The 17,221-nt window shown below is 48.4% G+C and overlaps 1 protein-coding gene across 1 annotated transcript; it reads right to left on the bottom strand.

The window, feature by feature from the left end:
- Positions 1-796: 796 nt before the first annotated feature.
- LOC104982019 (dehydrogenase/reductase SDR family member 4) lies at positions 797-13,154 on the bottom strand. The gene is made up of 8 exons (XM_010831308.1): positions 12,836-13,154; positions 10,818-10,995; positions 6,308-6,409; positions 3,904-3,974; positions 3,761-3,812; positions 3,336-3,470; positions 2,835-2,890; positions 797-1,368 (listed from the first exon to the last, which is right to left on the bottom strand). Exons 1-8 carry the CDS (start codon positions 12,964-12,966, stop codon positions 1,254-1,256), a joined length of 840 nt encoding a protein of 279 aa, XP_010829610.1. The 5' UTR covers positions 12,967-13,154; the 3' UTR covers positions 797-1,253.
- Between the last annotated feature and the right edge of the window lie 4,067 nt (positions 13,155-17,221).

Raw genomic sequence — 17,221 nt, 5'->3', positions numbered from 1 at the left:
CGCCCGGGCGGGGCCCGGGCGCTGAGCGATGCAGCAGCCGCGGAGCCCGCTCCTGTCAGGGGCGGCTGCGCGAGCGCTCCTCCCCCCGCCTCGGAGCGCCGGGTCTCCCGCCCCGCCCGGAGAGGTGCCTGATTGAGCATGCGCGCCGCGCCTCCGGGCCGCGTGAGACCCTGCGCGCGCTCGCGCCCACCCCTCCCGCCGGCTCCCGCGTGCGACGCCCTGTGCGTGTCGCCTTGGAGCCCGGGCTATCTCCCGGGCGGGGGCACAGCGCCCTCACTTTCCGTGTCATCCACTCCTCGGGCACCGTCAGCAGAACCTATTTCTTTTGTTTGTGGGCCTGGGTACCCCTCGCGGGGTCATCCTTGCCAGGCTCCTCCCTTTTCACTGCTTGCTCGGGACGCGTCTGGCTCGTCCTCGCTGACCCTCGAAGGAAGGAACTTGCGGCCAAGGGCGATGCTAGGAGAGGACCTGGCCACATCTGGGGAAGTTCGACCTTCCTTTCCCGCTTTCCCAGCCTCGGTGATCCCTGCGATGTTCTTGGCACCATCCCCGCGGGTGTGAGCCGAGAGTAGCACCTGGGAATTCCCGTGCCACCTCCTCCCAGCTGGCAGCTCTGCAAACACCTCCACCCTCAGCATTACGCTCAGGTCCTGGAGACAAGGAGGAGGGTTAGGAGGATCCAGACTTAGCATCTGGGAACATACTAGGGGAATCCAGTCCACTCAGACTTAACGCTGTGCTCAGCTATCACACCTATGCACCCTACACTGAAAAATGAGCACATTGACTCAAAGCATCGTGATCATCTCCTTTTTATTTGCACGTCATTTGCAAGTTGTTAATTTCCAACTCAGTTCCTTCCACTCCAAGTTCCTTCTGTCCCATCTCCCTCAAATTTCCCTGATGCCTAGAAAATAATACTAGTTGCTCTTTACCACAGTAGACTAAGCCCTCTCAGCAGGCCTGCCCTGTTCTCTCAAGGGATGTCTTTGTCCAAGGCTACAGCAAGCGTGAATCCTCCTAAGACCACACCTTGATAGCAGAGAATGCTGGAGCTTTTCACAGGGCATAATTGATTTGTGTGTGTGTGTGTGTGTGTGTGTGTGTGTGTGTGTGTGTGTGTGGCAGGGGGGTGTTATGGTGTAAGGGTAGCAGTATGCTAGGCAGAGGTGGGAAAGGCCAGTTGATTGATTCGGGAACAGGACTCTGGAGTTGGAGCCCAATCTCTGCCCTGGTAGATGCTCTCCACGTCCTTAGAGGTGGGATAGGCTCCCTCCAGCTACCACCACTGTCTCCCCAGTGATGTAGCTGGCATCTTCAGAGCACAGGAAAGACACGATGCCGGCACACTCCTCTGGCTTGCCTATCCTGGGAAGCAGGGAAAAAGGAAAGGAGTAAAAATCAAACAGGGAATGGAATTTGCTAAAGTATCAGGCAATTTTTCAGGATCAGTGAATTGTCCATAAAATAGGGCTACCATTATTATAAGCTGTTATAATTCAATAGAAGCATTAATACTGTACTCTGCAAAAACCACCACACATTATATTCATATAATATGGGGATACTTTGTTTTTTAGAGAACTCAGGACACCAAAATCCAAAGTTATATAGATAACCTGGCTATTTCATTCTTCCAATAATTTGTTTCACATGTGTGCATACTATTCAAATATCAGAGAGTCTGTGAGATAGTAAATGATTTGTTTAAAATGATTCCATTTGTACAGCTTCAATTCACAGACAACTTTTTCAGGAATCTATTTTTGTCTCAAAGTCATTTTGTGAGACTGTGCTAATTCTCAGTGTTTGTATCAGTGATTGCATAGTTAGGGAACACTTTAATCTAACTGCCACAGAATGCTCTAGAGGTGAGTGGAGTGGGTACTTCAAACCTAGAAGGACTGGATTAGTGGTTCTCCATCCTAGCTACACACTGTCGTCATCTGAGAGGCTCAACTTCTCCTTCCCTCCCCTTCCCTCACTAAAGATGCCTAGGTCCTGCCTTGGACCAATTAACAAAGAATCTCTGGGAGTGACGCTTGAGCATCTGTGGTTTCACAACTACTCAGCTGATTCTAATGCGCATCCAAGACTGAAAAGCTCGGGGCCAGATCATTCACTGTGGCTCAAGGATGACAATGCCCTGACTGATTAATGGACTAGGCCTGCAGCTCATGCCTGACATGAGAATGGCTTTAGGAGCACTTGAGAGCATCTCCCTCCTCAAGTAGGCATTGCTGGTACATGTCCTTGAGGGGACAAGGTGGAGGAGCTAAAGACAAGAGAGCTCCCGGAAGCCAGAGACTGGAAAGAGGCAGAGAACTTAGAGGACAGGGAGCCAGATGAAGGTGCCTGACCTTTTGGGGGAAGAGGCTAGTTTTCTTAGGCAAGGGAAGTTTGGAGACTTTTATTTGAATTGTAGGATCCTTTTATTTGAATTGTAGGATCATCAACCTGAACTTTGGAAACATGACTCTTTTGATTCCAGGGAAACTAAAAAAGCATGCTTTGATTTTGGTTTTGGTCCCTGATCCTTAGGGACACCCAGAGGTGGAGGCAAACACCCAGGTGGAGAGAGGAGTCAGGGCCTCCCCCAGGGCTCTGCTCTGCTAAACCTGGATGCCTCTGTGTTTGGTTTTTGCAAGGGGGCAGACTCCCTGCACACACCACTGTAGTGACGCTCTGTTCACAAACTTGTGAAGTCTGTGTATTTGAAGCAAGGAAAGGATGGCTGTGTTGTCTGCGGGACTGAGAGACAGCAAGCTATGGGCTTCGAGGGACCAGACCTTTCCATCTTTATCCCTCCTCAGCCTCCCCTGTGACAGCCTTACCTTTTGATCTGAAAGGTAGTTTTTATGCTCTCCTGTCTTGCCGGATCCTCCCACAACTGCAGGAAAAAGGAAAATCACTTCCTCTGAGGGACAGTGAAAGGACAAATTGCCCGCCCTCACATCTATTGAGAGGAAGGATGGAGAGGTGCCCCCTTCATTTCCCAGTCCTTCCCAGCTCCCAGTCACTACCCACTGCCCTCTTCTGCTCCATTCTCTTCAGGTCCTAAGGAGGCATTTTGGTGGGTTGCCCCAGGTCTCATCCACTTAAGGAAATATGAAATGGCCTGAGTGGCATCTGAATTCCTCAGTCTCAGTGTGCACCTTAGGAAAGGATAGTGTGGGGATCTGGTCTGGACACATGGCTGGTATGGAGGGGGAGGGTGGAAAAGCCCAGGGCAGGGGGTGGGAGTGGTTGGGAGCTCAGGACCCAGGAGCTGGGCTCCTCCATTGAGAAGATGCCCTTTAGAATTCCCAGTGGGATGCAGGACTCCCCTTCCTCACCACACGGCTGAAGCTAGTCCTGATGAGTCCAGGCGCCAGGCAGTTCACCCGAACATTCAACTCTGCCAGTTCGAGGGCCAGGTTCTTAGTGAGGCCCAGCAAGGCTGTTTTAGAAACGTTGTAAGGACCCAGGCTCTGGGGAAAGGAGAGGATTGGGTTAGTCTCTTCAACTCCACCTCATTCTTGGTTCTTAACATAAGATAGAACGGGCAACTGGTAATAGGGCATCTCTTGTTAAAGAGGGTCCCAGTTAGAAACTGTTATGGCAAAACCGCCCCTAGGTTAACATTTGTGGAGGCAAGGCCTCTATTTCGCTGGAAGGTGGTGTGATTCCAAAAGGGGACACACACTTCCTAGGGTGACTGGAGGAATGGAAGGTACAGGATGGAGGAAAGGATAAATGTAGCAGAGAAGGGGGTTCTTACAGGAAGGGGGCTGTAGGCTGCTATGGAGGACACGATCACTATCGAGCCGCCTCTGAAAAAAGAGCAGAACGGCTCTGCTGTCACGGACCCCCGCCCGCGGCCTGCGAGGGGCCCAGCACGCCCTGGCCCCTCCTTCCCTGTACCCTCGTTTCGCCATCTCTGGCACCACTGCCTTTGTCAGCAGGGCCGTGGCCTTCACGTTAACGTCCAGAATCTGCAACAGAAAGAAGAGGGGGAACAGCATGAGGGTCTTCAGAAGGCTTCAGAAGGCAGGGTGATGGAGAGTTAAGTGGGGTCCCCAGGATCTGTTTGTTAGGGTTGGCAGAGGTCCTAGAGATGATTTACCCAGAGCTTACAAGTGAAGACACCACGGCCCAGAGAGAGGGAGCTTTGAGAATGACAGCTAGAGAATGACCCATTTTGGGGTTTGGGTGAGAAAGAATGGAGCCTGCTTCATCTTGTTTCCTAAGTCTGATCTGACCCAGAATGGATCTGAACTTTCAAGACTCTCTTGGACTTGAGCTGAACTGTCTTCCAACTAGCGAGAGCCTGGGATTTGGGCTGGCTTCCTGGACCTGCCCCAGAGTGAGCCGTGATTCTCAGGGAAAATGTGGCCTGACCTCAGGCACTTGGGGTTGTTCCAGCACTTTTCTGGCTTCTGAGTTAGCGAGGGAGATGCTCTTGGCCCTCCAGGATTGACTGGCTGGCTGGATAATTATTGGCACATGGGATCATGAGGAGGCACTACTGGGGGAGCTGGGACATAGTCTAAAATCAAAACTGTACATCTGTAATTTAAAACCAATGCGTGAGCCTTGTTTACATTGTTCCAGGCACTGCTGGGATAATCCCCTCCCATTCCCCCCATGTAACTATTTATTTTGAAAATTTTCACTCTTACAGATAAGTTGAAATAGAGGGACAATGACTATCTGGATATCCTTTAACTACATTCACCAGTTGTTTACATTTTGTGCCATTTGCCCTGTTGCTGCTGCTGCTGCTGCTAAGTCGCTTCAGTCGTGTCTGACTCTGTGCGACCCCATAGACGGCAGCCCACCAGGCTCCCCTGTCCCTGGGATTCTCCAGGCAAGAACACTGGAGTGGGTTGCCATTTCCTTCTCCAATGCATGAAAGTGAAAAGTGAAAGTGAAGACGTTCAGTCATGTCCGACTCTTGGCGACCCCATGGACTGCAGCCCACCAGGCTCCTCCGTTCATGGGATTTTCCAGGCAAGAGTGCTGGAGTGGGGTGCCATTGCCTTCTCCAGCCATTTGCCCTAACTATGTGCTTATGCAGCTTTTTCCTTACCCTTGGAAGGTAAGTTGCAGACATTATAATACTGTAGCCCTAAACGCTTTAGCATTATTTCCAAATAATAAGGATGTTCTTACACACCACCATTCACTATCACACCCAAGAAATTTAACATTGATAATCATGATTTTACTTAATATACTGTCCATAAAAAATCTTCCCCAATTGTCCCCCAAATGGCCTTATTTTAAAAGTCCAGGGCTCAATCAAGGATCAACCACTGCATTTAGATTTGATATATTATGATATTAAAAAAAAAAGCCAACTAGAAAGAAAAATTACTCAGTTTATAACTGATTTTCATGTGGTCCCTATTCAGACTGCTCATGAAAGATGTTTCTCTGCTTTAAAGAATATCAATCAGGAACTGACTCACTGAAGACCATTTTGGCACTTTGGTCTCTATGTCTGTGGAACACTGATAAACAAACTAGAATATTTTAGTATCTTTAAATTTCAGTGTTGAGAAATTATTGATGACATCAGGGTAAAAGGCAAAACCATGGGAGATCATAAAAAATTTAGCATTTCCAAATCATGTGGGAGTATTAACCTTAGTAAACAAAGACAAATCTTTCAATTAAGGCTTTATAATTAAAGAATGTAGGTGTGTGATATACCTTATAAATATAATGTAATTATACACCCTCACATGAAAACCAATATTCTGTTCCTTGAATTTAGACATCTGGATCTCAGATGTTCTTGACATTGGAGTTAAGAAAGAGTGCAAGTCTTTTTCAAAGGCTGTATGTCATAAAGCGGCAACTTAGTTCATTTCACTAGAATTGATATTTCACTTAACTAGCGGCTATTAAAGTTTTCCAACTAATGAAAAATCATTTGTTTTGGGAGCTGAGACGGGGAAGGGTGGTGTGTAAGTCTGAGTGTATTAGTTATTGGCATATTAGCTGCCATGCCTGCTGGAAATAAACCAGGAAGAAGAGCTTGGATAAGCCCACGGTGGTAGAGGGGAGAGAGCTGGGGGAGGGAAGCAGAAGACAGCAAGGAGTCAATGAAAACGAGATTGCGGAGCAGAAATGAAAGAGAAAGACAGGGACAAAGGAAGCCCCCTACCTCCATTCGCCCTTTACCAGGTGCGCTGCAGGTGTGTGGCAAATTGCAAGGATTCCTCACATTTACACTGCACTTGACAAGTGCATTCTAAAAGCAGACTGAGTGTGTGCCATCTTCTGAGGCCCACCCCCTGCTGCTCTCATCCCTTCTTACCTTGTCCCACACCTCCTCGGGGACATCCATCAAGCTTCCAAAGAAAGGGTTGACGGCAGCATTGGAGATCAGGATGTCCACGCCGCCATGAAGCTTCACAGCCTAGAGAGGAGGAAGATCTGAATTAGGGCTACAGCACAGTAAGTTCAGTTGAGTTCAGTTCAGTCGCTCATTCGTGTCCGACTCTTTGTAACCCCATGAACCTCAGCACACCAGGCCTCCCTGTCCATCACCAACTCCCAGAGTCCACCAAAACTCATGTCCATTGAGTCGGTGATGCCATCTAACCATCTCATCCTCTGTTGTCCCCTTCTCCTCCTGCCTTCAATCCTTCCCAACTCCAGGTTCCTATGCAATATTGCTCTTTATAGCATCGGACCTTGCTTCTATCACCAGTCACATCCACAACTGGGTGTTGTTTTTGCTTTGGCTCCATCCCTTCATTCTTTCTGGAGTTATTTCTCCACTGATCTCCGGTAGCATATTGGGCACCTACTGACCTGGGGAGTTCGTCTTTCAGTGTCCTATCTTTTTGCCTTTTCATACAGGACAGTAAGGGAGGTGCATTTATCAATATTGGTAAAGGGTTCCTTCTTAAGGACAGTTGTCAAAATGAACTCTTTTCCTTAAAGCATTTTCTCTTCAAAAGCACCCCAAGCTCTGCTGTTGTTCAGTCCCTAAACTGTCCAGCTCTTACAGTCCTGACGACTGTAACCTGCCAGGCTCCTCCGTCCGTGGGGTTTCCCATGTAAGAATACTGGAATGGGTTGCCATTTCCTTCTCCAGGGGATCGAACCTGCATCTCTTGCATTGGCAGACAGATTCTCTACCACTGAGTCACCAGGGAAGCCCCAAGCTCTACTGGTAAAACATTTAAGGTTGTCTTATTTCTTTTGCAATCTCTTCTTCCTGCTCCCACTTCTTCTAAGGCTGTCACTGATCCTTTCTCTTTTGACTTCCCCTTTCGGAACTCCTTTATTCTCATGGCCTCAGCTTTCACCTCAAAATCCATTTCTAGACCCTTCCTCTTTTATCCTAGCCCCATTTCTCCAAGTGCTTACTGACCAGTTTCCCTTGAATGAGTTACCATTACTCAAACTCAGCCTGTCCACATGTACCTGAATGGAAAAGTGAGTTTAAATAGACCCACAGAAAGTTGCCACTGGGAGGGGCCTTTGAGGTCATCTCACCCAATGTCCTCACGGTGAAGGTGATAAAACTGAGGTTCAGGGAAGTTCATTTCTCAAGGTCATACAGCTTAGTAATGACGTATCAGGACCAGCTAAGAAGAGGAGTTCTGCTCATTGAGTCTTTGGAGAGGTGATATGCTCAGGGCACAGGGCTAGTTAGTGGTGGCAGAATTGACTCTCTAACCCAGAGCTAATTCATAAGAGTCCTCCAAGTGAGTTGGGGGTCACTATGAAACTGGCTATCCAGGAGGGCCATGATGGAGGAGACGCCAGTCTGGGCTTAAAGCAGTTCCACGCTCAGTTATGATGCCTTTTTATCCCCTCCCCCACTTCCTGCTTTTATTTTTTTGGCCTGGAGGCATGGAAGATTCAAGGCAGAAACTGAGATTTAAACTGGGAAAACCAAGAGAGCCAACAGCTAACCTCCTTAATAAACTGTAAATAGGTGGTGAAGGCATGTGCTGGAGTAATGAATAGCCAAACAGTCTTTCTGCCAGCATTCTGCCACTGGGCAAACAGACTTCACATTTGCCCAGACTTGGCAATTTTGATGCCTTGGGCAAACGGCACTAAATGGGCCCTCAATCAACTTTGTGCTTCCCGATTTGGCACACAGAGGGGTGTTATTAACAATGTGTACCATCTGCTAACTCCCGTTTTTAACTAATTATTCTTGCTAACTAGGTGCTAAGCTCAGTTGCTTCCACACTGCTGAGGGGGATGCCTGGACTGTCAACACGTAAATTTAACACATTTTAAGATCACATAATCTTTGCAAAACCTGTATTAGTACTCTCCTGCAGTGTCTAAATTTTGATGTCCAGGCCACCTGCCTCGGCTCTGTGTAAGTCTCAAGGAAAACGCAGGATGCATCAGAAAGTGATGCGTGCTGGGCCAATGTGTTAGGGGTGGGGAGCCAGCGGACTGCCGCAGAATCGCCTGGAGCGCTCTTCCGGTTGGTCTGTGCATCCCATCCCAGTCTCCTTCTAGGCCTATGAGCATGGAGAGGAGAGCAGGCTGGCTTTTGACTGAACAGAGACAGAGAACCGTGGAAGATTAATGGCATATTTGCTATGACCACCCAGGTGTCTTCTAAGGCTTGCTCTAAATTGTGTGATTGCTACCCTAAAGTGGTTAAGCGTTGCTTGCTCTGTGTTCTGACAGGTCTATTTTTTTTTTTTTTTAAGTAGAATCAAGTGGAGAAGTGGCTGATCTGGTTTCAGCTCATGCTGCCTTTGAGAGGCTTCAAGGTGCAGCTTAGGAGGCCACTGGGGAATAACCATGCTCAGGGCAGCAGCTTCCCTCATCACAGGCTAGTGGCTGGCCATAGGCAGGACTCATCTCAAACTGCCAACAAGTATCCTATCATTCTCCACTCGACACTGGTCTTTTCAACTACTTGAGAGTCAATTTTGATTCATCCCTCCTCGTCCAATTTCTTGACACCAGCCAGGGGGGAAAAATTTGGTTGGTTCCCACTAAACACCTCTTAGGAACACCTGTTCTGGTCTTCCTGCCACTGCTCTAGACCCAAGTGGCAGCGTCAGCTTCCTCACCAATGTCCTTGCCCAGAGTCTTCGTTTCTCCAATATATCCTTCCTGCCAGTGCCAGATTATTGTTCTTTAGTAATTATTTCCACCTTGCTCAAAATCTCGCATGGATTCTTATCTCCTCCAAGAATGTCTAAACTCCTTTGGGAGGCCATGGAGGTCCATGTCCCCCATCCTTCCCACGTGACCCATTTCCTACCAGGGCTCCTGAGTCTCTGCTCTCACACTGTGGGTTCACAGAGCACCCCACCTTCCCTTCCTTGACTATCTGCTCATTTTGCAGGATCATTTGGGATCCTGGCCCTATGCCATCTGCCTAGTCCTACCCACTCCTCAAAGTCTAGCTCAAACCCCACTTCTGGGTCAGAGCTGCAGGATGGGCAAAGGGGACCTAGTGAGGATCCAAAGCCACCTTCCCAGCAGGATTTTGACAATAGGTAGCCACGTACATTTCACATGGCCACTAGTTGGCCCAGGATCCCAGGTGGCTCCCACCCTAAGGATCAAGGTCTCAGGCTCCCGTCCAGCAGAGATGGCAGAGGTGGCCAGGCATGGTGGCCTTCTTGGACCCACAACTGATTCTCTCCAATGCACATTTGAGCATCTGCCAAATGACTCCTGACAAATGGAATAACTTATGCTGTCTACTATGCCACTGTCTTGCCCTCCTTGTCTAAGATTACCCAAATTATTTCCACCGCTTTTCATTCTGTCAGCACAATCTTTTGCTTCCCATCCTTGGGTAGATTCTTCCTGCCACTCCAAGAAATAAAGGGTGTGCCCTGAGCCTAGGAAAGAGTGGCCTCCTTTGTAAGACGTTTACCTGCAAGACTGGTGCCAACCAACTCTCAACAGTGGCTTAGCCACTTTCTTTGAGACTAAAGTCCAAGAGGGCACCTAAGGCCTGACCTGGAAGGGAAATGCTTGGTAGTTTGCAGGTAGCTTGGCTTCCCTGGTGGCTGAGATGGTAAAGAATCTGCCTGCAATGCAGGAGACCCGGGTTAGATATCTGGGTCTGGAAAATCCCCTGGAGAAGGGAATGGCTAGGCACTCCAGTATTCTTGCCTGGGGAATTCCATAGATGGAGGAGTCTGGTGGGCTACAGTCCATGGGATCACAAAAGTTGGACATGACTCAGTGACTAGCACAAACACAGAGGTAGCTGGTAAGTCTGGGTTGGCTCACACCTCTTCCCTTACTAGTTGTGGGACCTTGGGGTGTTGCTCCAGCTTTCTGAACCATTCTTTAAACAGGGAGCATAGTCCTGCCCTTGCTTGGGTTGTTGTTTGGAGATAACCTGTGAAAGGCTTGAGACAAAGTGAATGGCACACAGTAGGTGGTTGAAACATAATGGGCTGCTTCCTATACGTTCCTGGGCACTCAGCTTTATAAACTGAAAAACAGGGGATTGGTTGTTTCTTAGCTCATAGTGGGAATGCCTATTTACCCTTCTCATCTGCCCAATTAGACTGGAAGCTACTGGAGAACCAGGACCAGCTGGAGTTTTCTGGGTGCCCCAAGGCACAATGCAGGGTAGAAATAGTAGAGTGTTTTTTGGTTCTCTGACTGAGATGGGATGATTCTCGGAGACAGAACCGAAAGGCACACGTGAAAATGTGCTGGTGGACTGGTGTGGGTATGCAGAATACACTATTTTATTTTAGTGAACAGTGCTGGTTTCGATCACACCCATGTTGTCCAGGAAGGCCAGCTCAGGCTGCCTCCCTTCCGCTATCTCATGGCTCTGGACCCGTATGCTTGCTGCTTACCGTGGCCACCAGCCGCTCCCGGTCCTCAGCCTTCCCTACGTGGCACACGGTGCCCGTGACGCTCAGCCCCTCCCCTTTCAGCGTTGCCACTGCCCGGTCTACATTCTGCTGCTTCCGGCTGCTGACCACCACGTGGGCCCCGTCCTGGGCCAGACGCCGGGCGATGGCAAAACCGATCCTGTGGGCAGAGAGAGATAAGGACTTTTAAGCCCAGTACAGGAAGAGGGTGAGAGTATGGGCTCTTAAGTCAGGCTGCCTGGGCTTTGAATTCCAGCTCTTTCTGTAGGGCCTCCACGTGTTAGGGTTAATGGCACAGCCATCACCATACAGATGGACATGCTTAGCATCTTTTTGGTACTGGTTTACTCTTTTTATTATGGTTTTGGCCCTCAGTCTAGGTTCCCAGGAAGTGATAACACTTTCCACAGGTGTTATCCACCATGGGTCATAGGCTCCATACCCTACAGGGACTGAGGGGAGAGAGAAATGACTTAGGGGTATAACAAGCAGCAGTGATTTCCATGATTGGAGAGTCTCTCTCAGAAAAGCCTCTACCTGTAAATAGTTTCCTTAGGATAGTAGTCTACATCATCTCAATATTCTATTGTTAGTTATGTTTTGGGGTACATATGAAACGGGGTCTCTGGTTCAGTCAGTTCAGTTCAGTCACTCAGTCATGTCCGACTCTTTGTGATCCCATGGACTGCAGCACCCAGGCTTTCCTGTCCATCACCAACTCCCGGAGTTTACTCAAACTCATGTCCCTTGAGTCAGTGATGCCATCCAACCACCTCATCCTCTGTCATCCCCTTCTCCTGCCTTCAGTCTTTCCCAGCATCAGAACTAAACAGACTGAGTTATGTTTTGGGGTACATATGAAACTGGAGGTCTCTGGTTACAAACATAAATTTTTTACATTCATAGGAGAAAGGATTACACATTAAAAAAAAAAAAAATGATCTATCTGGCTATATGGGTCTTGGTTGGTCCATGTGGGATCTAGTTCCCTGACCAGGGATTGAACCTGGGCCTCCTGCATTGAGAGCATGGAGTCTTAGCCACTGGACCTCCAGGGAAGCCCCCAGGGTCACACATTTTGCACTTGTTAGCCATTGCTGCTGCTGCTAAGTCGCTTCATCGTGTCTGACTCTGTGCGACCCCATAGACGGCAGCCCACCAGGCTCCCCCGCCCCTGGGATTCTGCAGGCAAGAACACTGGAGTGGGTTGCCATTTCCTTCTCCAGTGCATGAAAGTGGGAAGTGAAAGTGAAGTCGCTCAGCCGTGTCCGACTCTTCCACTCTTCCCTACCCCATGGACTGCAGCCCACCAGGCTCCTCCATCCATGGGATTTTCCAGGCAAAAGTACTGGAGTGGGGTGCCATCGCCTTCTCCTTGTTAGCCATTAGGTTTCCCCATTTATATGTATTCTAGCTTTGTGAAGAGCTGGCATCTAGCAGGGGTCTGTGGGAATGAGAAACAGCGTAGTTAACAGTGGTTGGTAAGAAACAGGCTGGGCAAGGGAGGACACAATACACGGGACTAAACAAGAATCTGGACACATGACTTGTATGCCCTCTAGGGAAGGGGCAAAGTTCTGTGAGGCTCCTGGGGGTGCCACAGTGGGGTGTCTGGAACATTTCCACAGTCGGTGTAGGCAGTGGATAGGGTGTTTGGAATCTGGACTGTCTTGGATTTCTGGCCTCTGGTCTTCCCAGACTCTAGGTGGAGCCAGTTGATTGGGGCGGCCCAGAACCCCAGGAGACAGGATAGACGGGGTGGGGTGAGGGGCAGCACCAAGGCGGCAGACTCGGGCCAGAGGCGGCAAGAGAGCTGATAACTGCAAAGGTGGGGGAGCGGAATCCGAAGGGGGCTGCAGGCCAACCACGTGCTGCCTTCCTTCCAGGGTCAACTCTGGCCACATGGGAGGACTGAAGAGAGGGCGCGGGAGGCCAAGGACAAGGGGTAGTGCCTGTTTGCAGACAACCGGGGACTCCGAGACTCGGGCTCGGGCACTCACCCATCAGTGGAGGCCGTTACTAGGGCCACTTTATTCTCCAGCGGGTTCCGGCGCGCCATCCCGCAGCTAGCCATCCGGACCGACTTCCACGACAGCGCACAGGCACCCAAAGGCAGTCCCACCTTCAGCATGGCGCCGGGCGGTTCAGGGTTCTGCACCGCCCAGGGGAGGTGACAGTGGGGCAGGGCGAGGGGCAGGGCGAAGGGTGAATCACCTCCTGCTCGGCGGCCCGCTCCCCTTCCGGCTGCCGGCTCCCGTCTCCCCGCTCCCCGTAAGCCCTAGATCAGTACAGCTCGTCCCGCTCCGCGCGGGCCCTTGGCCAGGGGAGCCGTTTGTGGCCGAGAGCGCCCCCTGCCGTTTGTGGCCGCCGCGCCCCTAGATCCCCTGCTCGCCCGGGCCGGCCCCGGCTTGGGATGGTACTGTCGGTTCCGGTTCCCTGTAGGGCCCTCCCCACCTCGGGGAGCTCGTAGACTTTCTTGTCCTCCCGCTTCTCCTCCCACATCTGCTTGCCCACGTCAGTTTTTGGGGCAGAGGGGACTTTAACTGTTTGCTTTTGCTTCCTAAAACTTCAAGGTGGGTTTTGTTTTCCGAGAAACCCTGGGTCCACGTTTGTGACAGCCCACAGGAGGGCAGGTGTTTTGAGATTGCTCATGGGGGTGAGGCCCGTGGTCCCCAGGGAGCTCACCTCCTGAGGGTCTCAGGGGAGCCTGGAGGAACCTAGGAGAGACACCTGATGGGAGAGGAGCAGGGCTAGGCCCGCACTGCCCTTCACTCTGGCTCAAGTTCTCCTCCATCCCCGTAGGCCTCGAGGGCAGACTCTCATCACCAGGGGTAACCAGTGTGCAGAATTAAAGATCCTGACCTGACAGGATCTCTTATATCCTCCACTCTAGAGGACATCTCTAGGCCTAAGTGGTAGCAAGGAGGCTAGAGTGTCCCCGAACCAGTGGTGGAAATTCAGAGCACTCAGGAGCACTCAAGTTCTCCATAATCACTGTGTCCCCAGGTCTTAGCCTCCATCCTAGTTCAATAAATATTTGTTGAATGTAAAAGCATTTTATAAACTTTGAACTACTAAACACATAGTAATTATTGCCACCATAGAGTAATTATTATTGCTGCCACAAGCCAGGCTTTCCATCTGTAAGCTGAGGGTGCTGGGGTAGATGATAGATAAAGGTCCTCTCCAGCTATAAATTCTGTGTCCAAGACTTCAGCCCCTACTTCTGCCAAGTGGGCTGAAATGATCTCCCTCTTGGGTTTCTGGGAGAACTAATAAATCTGGATGGCTTATGATACACTGAAGAAAGGCCCCGACAGACCCAGTGTCAGCGTCTGAATTGGTTTAACCCTGTGGCCTCCAAATGCCAGACTGAGAAGCTGTGTAGATCCAAGGCAAAGTTTTCACTAGTTCAAGGCAAAAAATAAAAAGAAAATACAGTGTTTCATAAAGCTAAGCTTATTTAATTTAACAGATAGTCCTTTATTCTGGGATATGCTTTTGCTCTTTTTTTTTTTTGGTGTTAGTCTTTCTGTTAAGAGAAGGTGATGAAAGCAGATGGGGTAGGTTAAGAAAAGGGTTGTTAGTTGGTGAAATCACCAGTCTGGCAACCTGATGTCAATCCCTACAATTAGAGGAGAGAGAATCCCGGTCTGTGAAATTCAGTTCCGGGGATTGCTGTTTAACAGAATTCATACTTGCTAAAGGTTCAGGTAGTATATGTGTAAGTCAGCTGAGCAGCCAAAAAGATTTCAGCATCTAAAAGTGTATGAGTAGTGAATGATATAACAAGCATGCACTGGATTTATAGTTTATTCCTCAATCGAGATGTTATACAGCTGCGATATTCAGCATATCCCGATGAGATAAGAGAGCTTGAGTCTAATTTTCCCCATGTGCGGGGAAAACTGACTGACTGGTGCCCCTCAGTCTGAACCTCATGAATTATTGACAACAGAGGCTGGATAGCATGACACTCCTCTTCCTCCTGACCTGTTCAGAGCTAATGCACTGTGGGAACCCTTCCCAGGGCTTGCCACCTGCCTGTGGGGCTGGGGGAGGGGATTTAGGACTGATGCAGAGCCTCTGAGGGCTTTGGCTCAAAGGGACAGGCCTATAAGTCATATTTGATCTCTCTCCACTTCCTGTCCAGAGGTGAGCAGCCAAATCCAGGAGTTGAGGTTAGCAGGGGGTAGGGGGTGTGTGGAGGCTGAGGGAGGTCACACCCCAAAGAGCAAAAGGTTTGAGGGCCTTCTCTGGTGGTCCAGTGGTTAAGAATCTGCCTTAAGATACCACAAGCCTTGGGGTGACTAAGCCCTTGTGCCACAACCACTGAGTGTACACGCTCTAGAGCCTACGCTCTGCAACAAGAGAAGCCCTCTCAAAGAGCAAAGGGTATGGGGAAAGAATTCTGGCCTGGGAGCTCATGAACAGCACATAGCCTCCTTGTCTGGGCGGGAGGTATATTAGCCTCCAGAGAATGCCAGAGATATTAGGAGGGGAATCTGTGAACAGAAAAATGTAGAAGGAAATCAAAAAGGGTGAGAGTCTTCAGCTTCTACTATTCATCAAGATGGTTTGTTGGAGAAGAGGGTAGGAAATTTGGGGGGGAAATACATATATGTGTAGGAGTCTCTTTTAAGTGGGGATTTTAATAGGTAATGGGGTTGTTCTTATATAGAGGTGGGACCATCTGCAGATCTTGAGGAGATGCCTCTGTGATTGAGGACTGCACTCTCATCTTCCTCAAAGGCTGACTGTAGTCCGGAAGGAAGTTCACCTGGGGTGGAATTCAAGTCCTGCATCTTGCTATAGCTATTCCATTTCGGTCATTGATTCATCATCCCTGACACGAGTCAGGCTTGTGTGGTGTGGGAGGACTGTGTGATAACAGTGACTTTTATTGAACACTTACTAAGTGCTGGCAACTGTTGGGTGCTTTTTATAATTTTTATTGAATATGTCTAATCCAGTGAGGTAGGCAGTTTTATTTCCATATGTGAAATCAAAATGAGTCATGACAACCTGATCTGCTGTCAGTGTTGAATAGCTACTCTTAATTTTTTTGACGTTAGAGAATGAGTTTTCTTGGAAATTAATTTTCTCTAAATTGGAATTTTATTTTCTGCATCAATGCATTTTTGTTCTAATCATTGAAATATCTATTTTTTAAGTTACAAAAATAACACATGTTCACAATTTTTAAAAGAGACACAAGGTTATAGAGTGAAAAGTAAAAAAGAAATTCTTCCCTATGCTTCTTTTACCTGCTCCCCTATAGCTCTTAGTCTTGTGTATCCTTCTAAAAATTTCCTAGGCATTTACATGCATATTTTCCCCTTAAACGTTTCCCATGAATGGAATGGCACTACACATAATGTCCTTCAAATTGCTTGTTTCTCTTCTTTCTTCTTTTCCCCTACTTCTGTCTTTCATTTCTTAAAATACATTCTTGGTGATTGTTCTGAGTAGTTCACAATAGTCCCCTTTATTCTGTCTCTCCCTTTTAAAAATAACTGTAAGATATTCCATTGTGTGGATATTCCATAATTTATTTAGCCAGTCTCCCACCGATGAACATTTAAATAGCTTCCAGTGTTTTGCCGTTTCAAACACTGCTACAATGAACAACCTTGGATGTATATATATATATATATTGTATTTGGTACAAATATGTATATTTCATCCTGGGTCAAATGTTTTCAATTGATGACTATGGTCAAATGACCTTAAAAGAGATTTAATCAGTTCTGATGAAACTTTTTCTAAACTGAATTTACCTGCTGCTCTGTCCTTTTATATATTCTGTGTAGAATGGTTTAAACTGTGGTTGATGGTGTAAGCTTAGGGCGATAAGGGGCAGCATACCTTGGTCTCAGTGCCTGGGAACCCATGGGATGGGTGACTCCCCCAACCTGCTGCTTGCAGACCTGGGGTGCACCTGGTTTCCCTCATGTTTGTAATTGACAAGGCCAACCCAGGATTGCCAGATTTTAGGAACTGAAAACAGAAGGTAGGAATCTGGGTTTTAATACGAAATATTTGATTAAAAAATATGTATTTGTTTATTTGGCTGCAGCAGGTCTTAGCTGCAGCACAGGGGATCTTCAATGTTCAGTTGTGGCATGTGGAGTGAGTTTCCTGACCAGGAACTGAACCGGGACCCTTGTACTGGGAGCACAGAGTTTTAGCCACTGGATCACCAGGGAAATCCTGAAATGTTTGATTTTTAAATGTTGGCAATAAATTTACTAAAAAACAACAACCCCAAACCAATCAATTAATCAACCAACCAAGACAACAGAACAAAACAAAAACAGTGAATCTATTGTAGGTGCCAGAGACTGACACAGTCTTTGCCTATTCACAGGTAATGGATTATTAAT

This window comes from Bison bison, unplaced genomic scaffold (genome assembly GCF_000754665.1).
Source record: "Bison bison bison isolate TAMUID 2011002044 unplaced genomic scaffold, Bison_UMD1.0 scf7180017864526, whole genome shotgun sequence".
Classification (NCBI taxonomy): Eukaryota; Metazoa; Chordata; class Mammalia; order Artiodactyla; family Bovidae; genus Bison; species Bison bison.
Note: the sequence above shows the minus strand (reverse complement) of the source record. Positions and strands in the feature narration are given on the sequence as shown.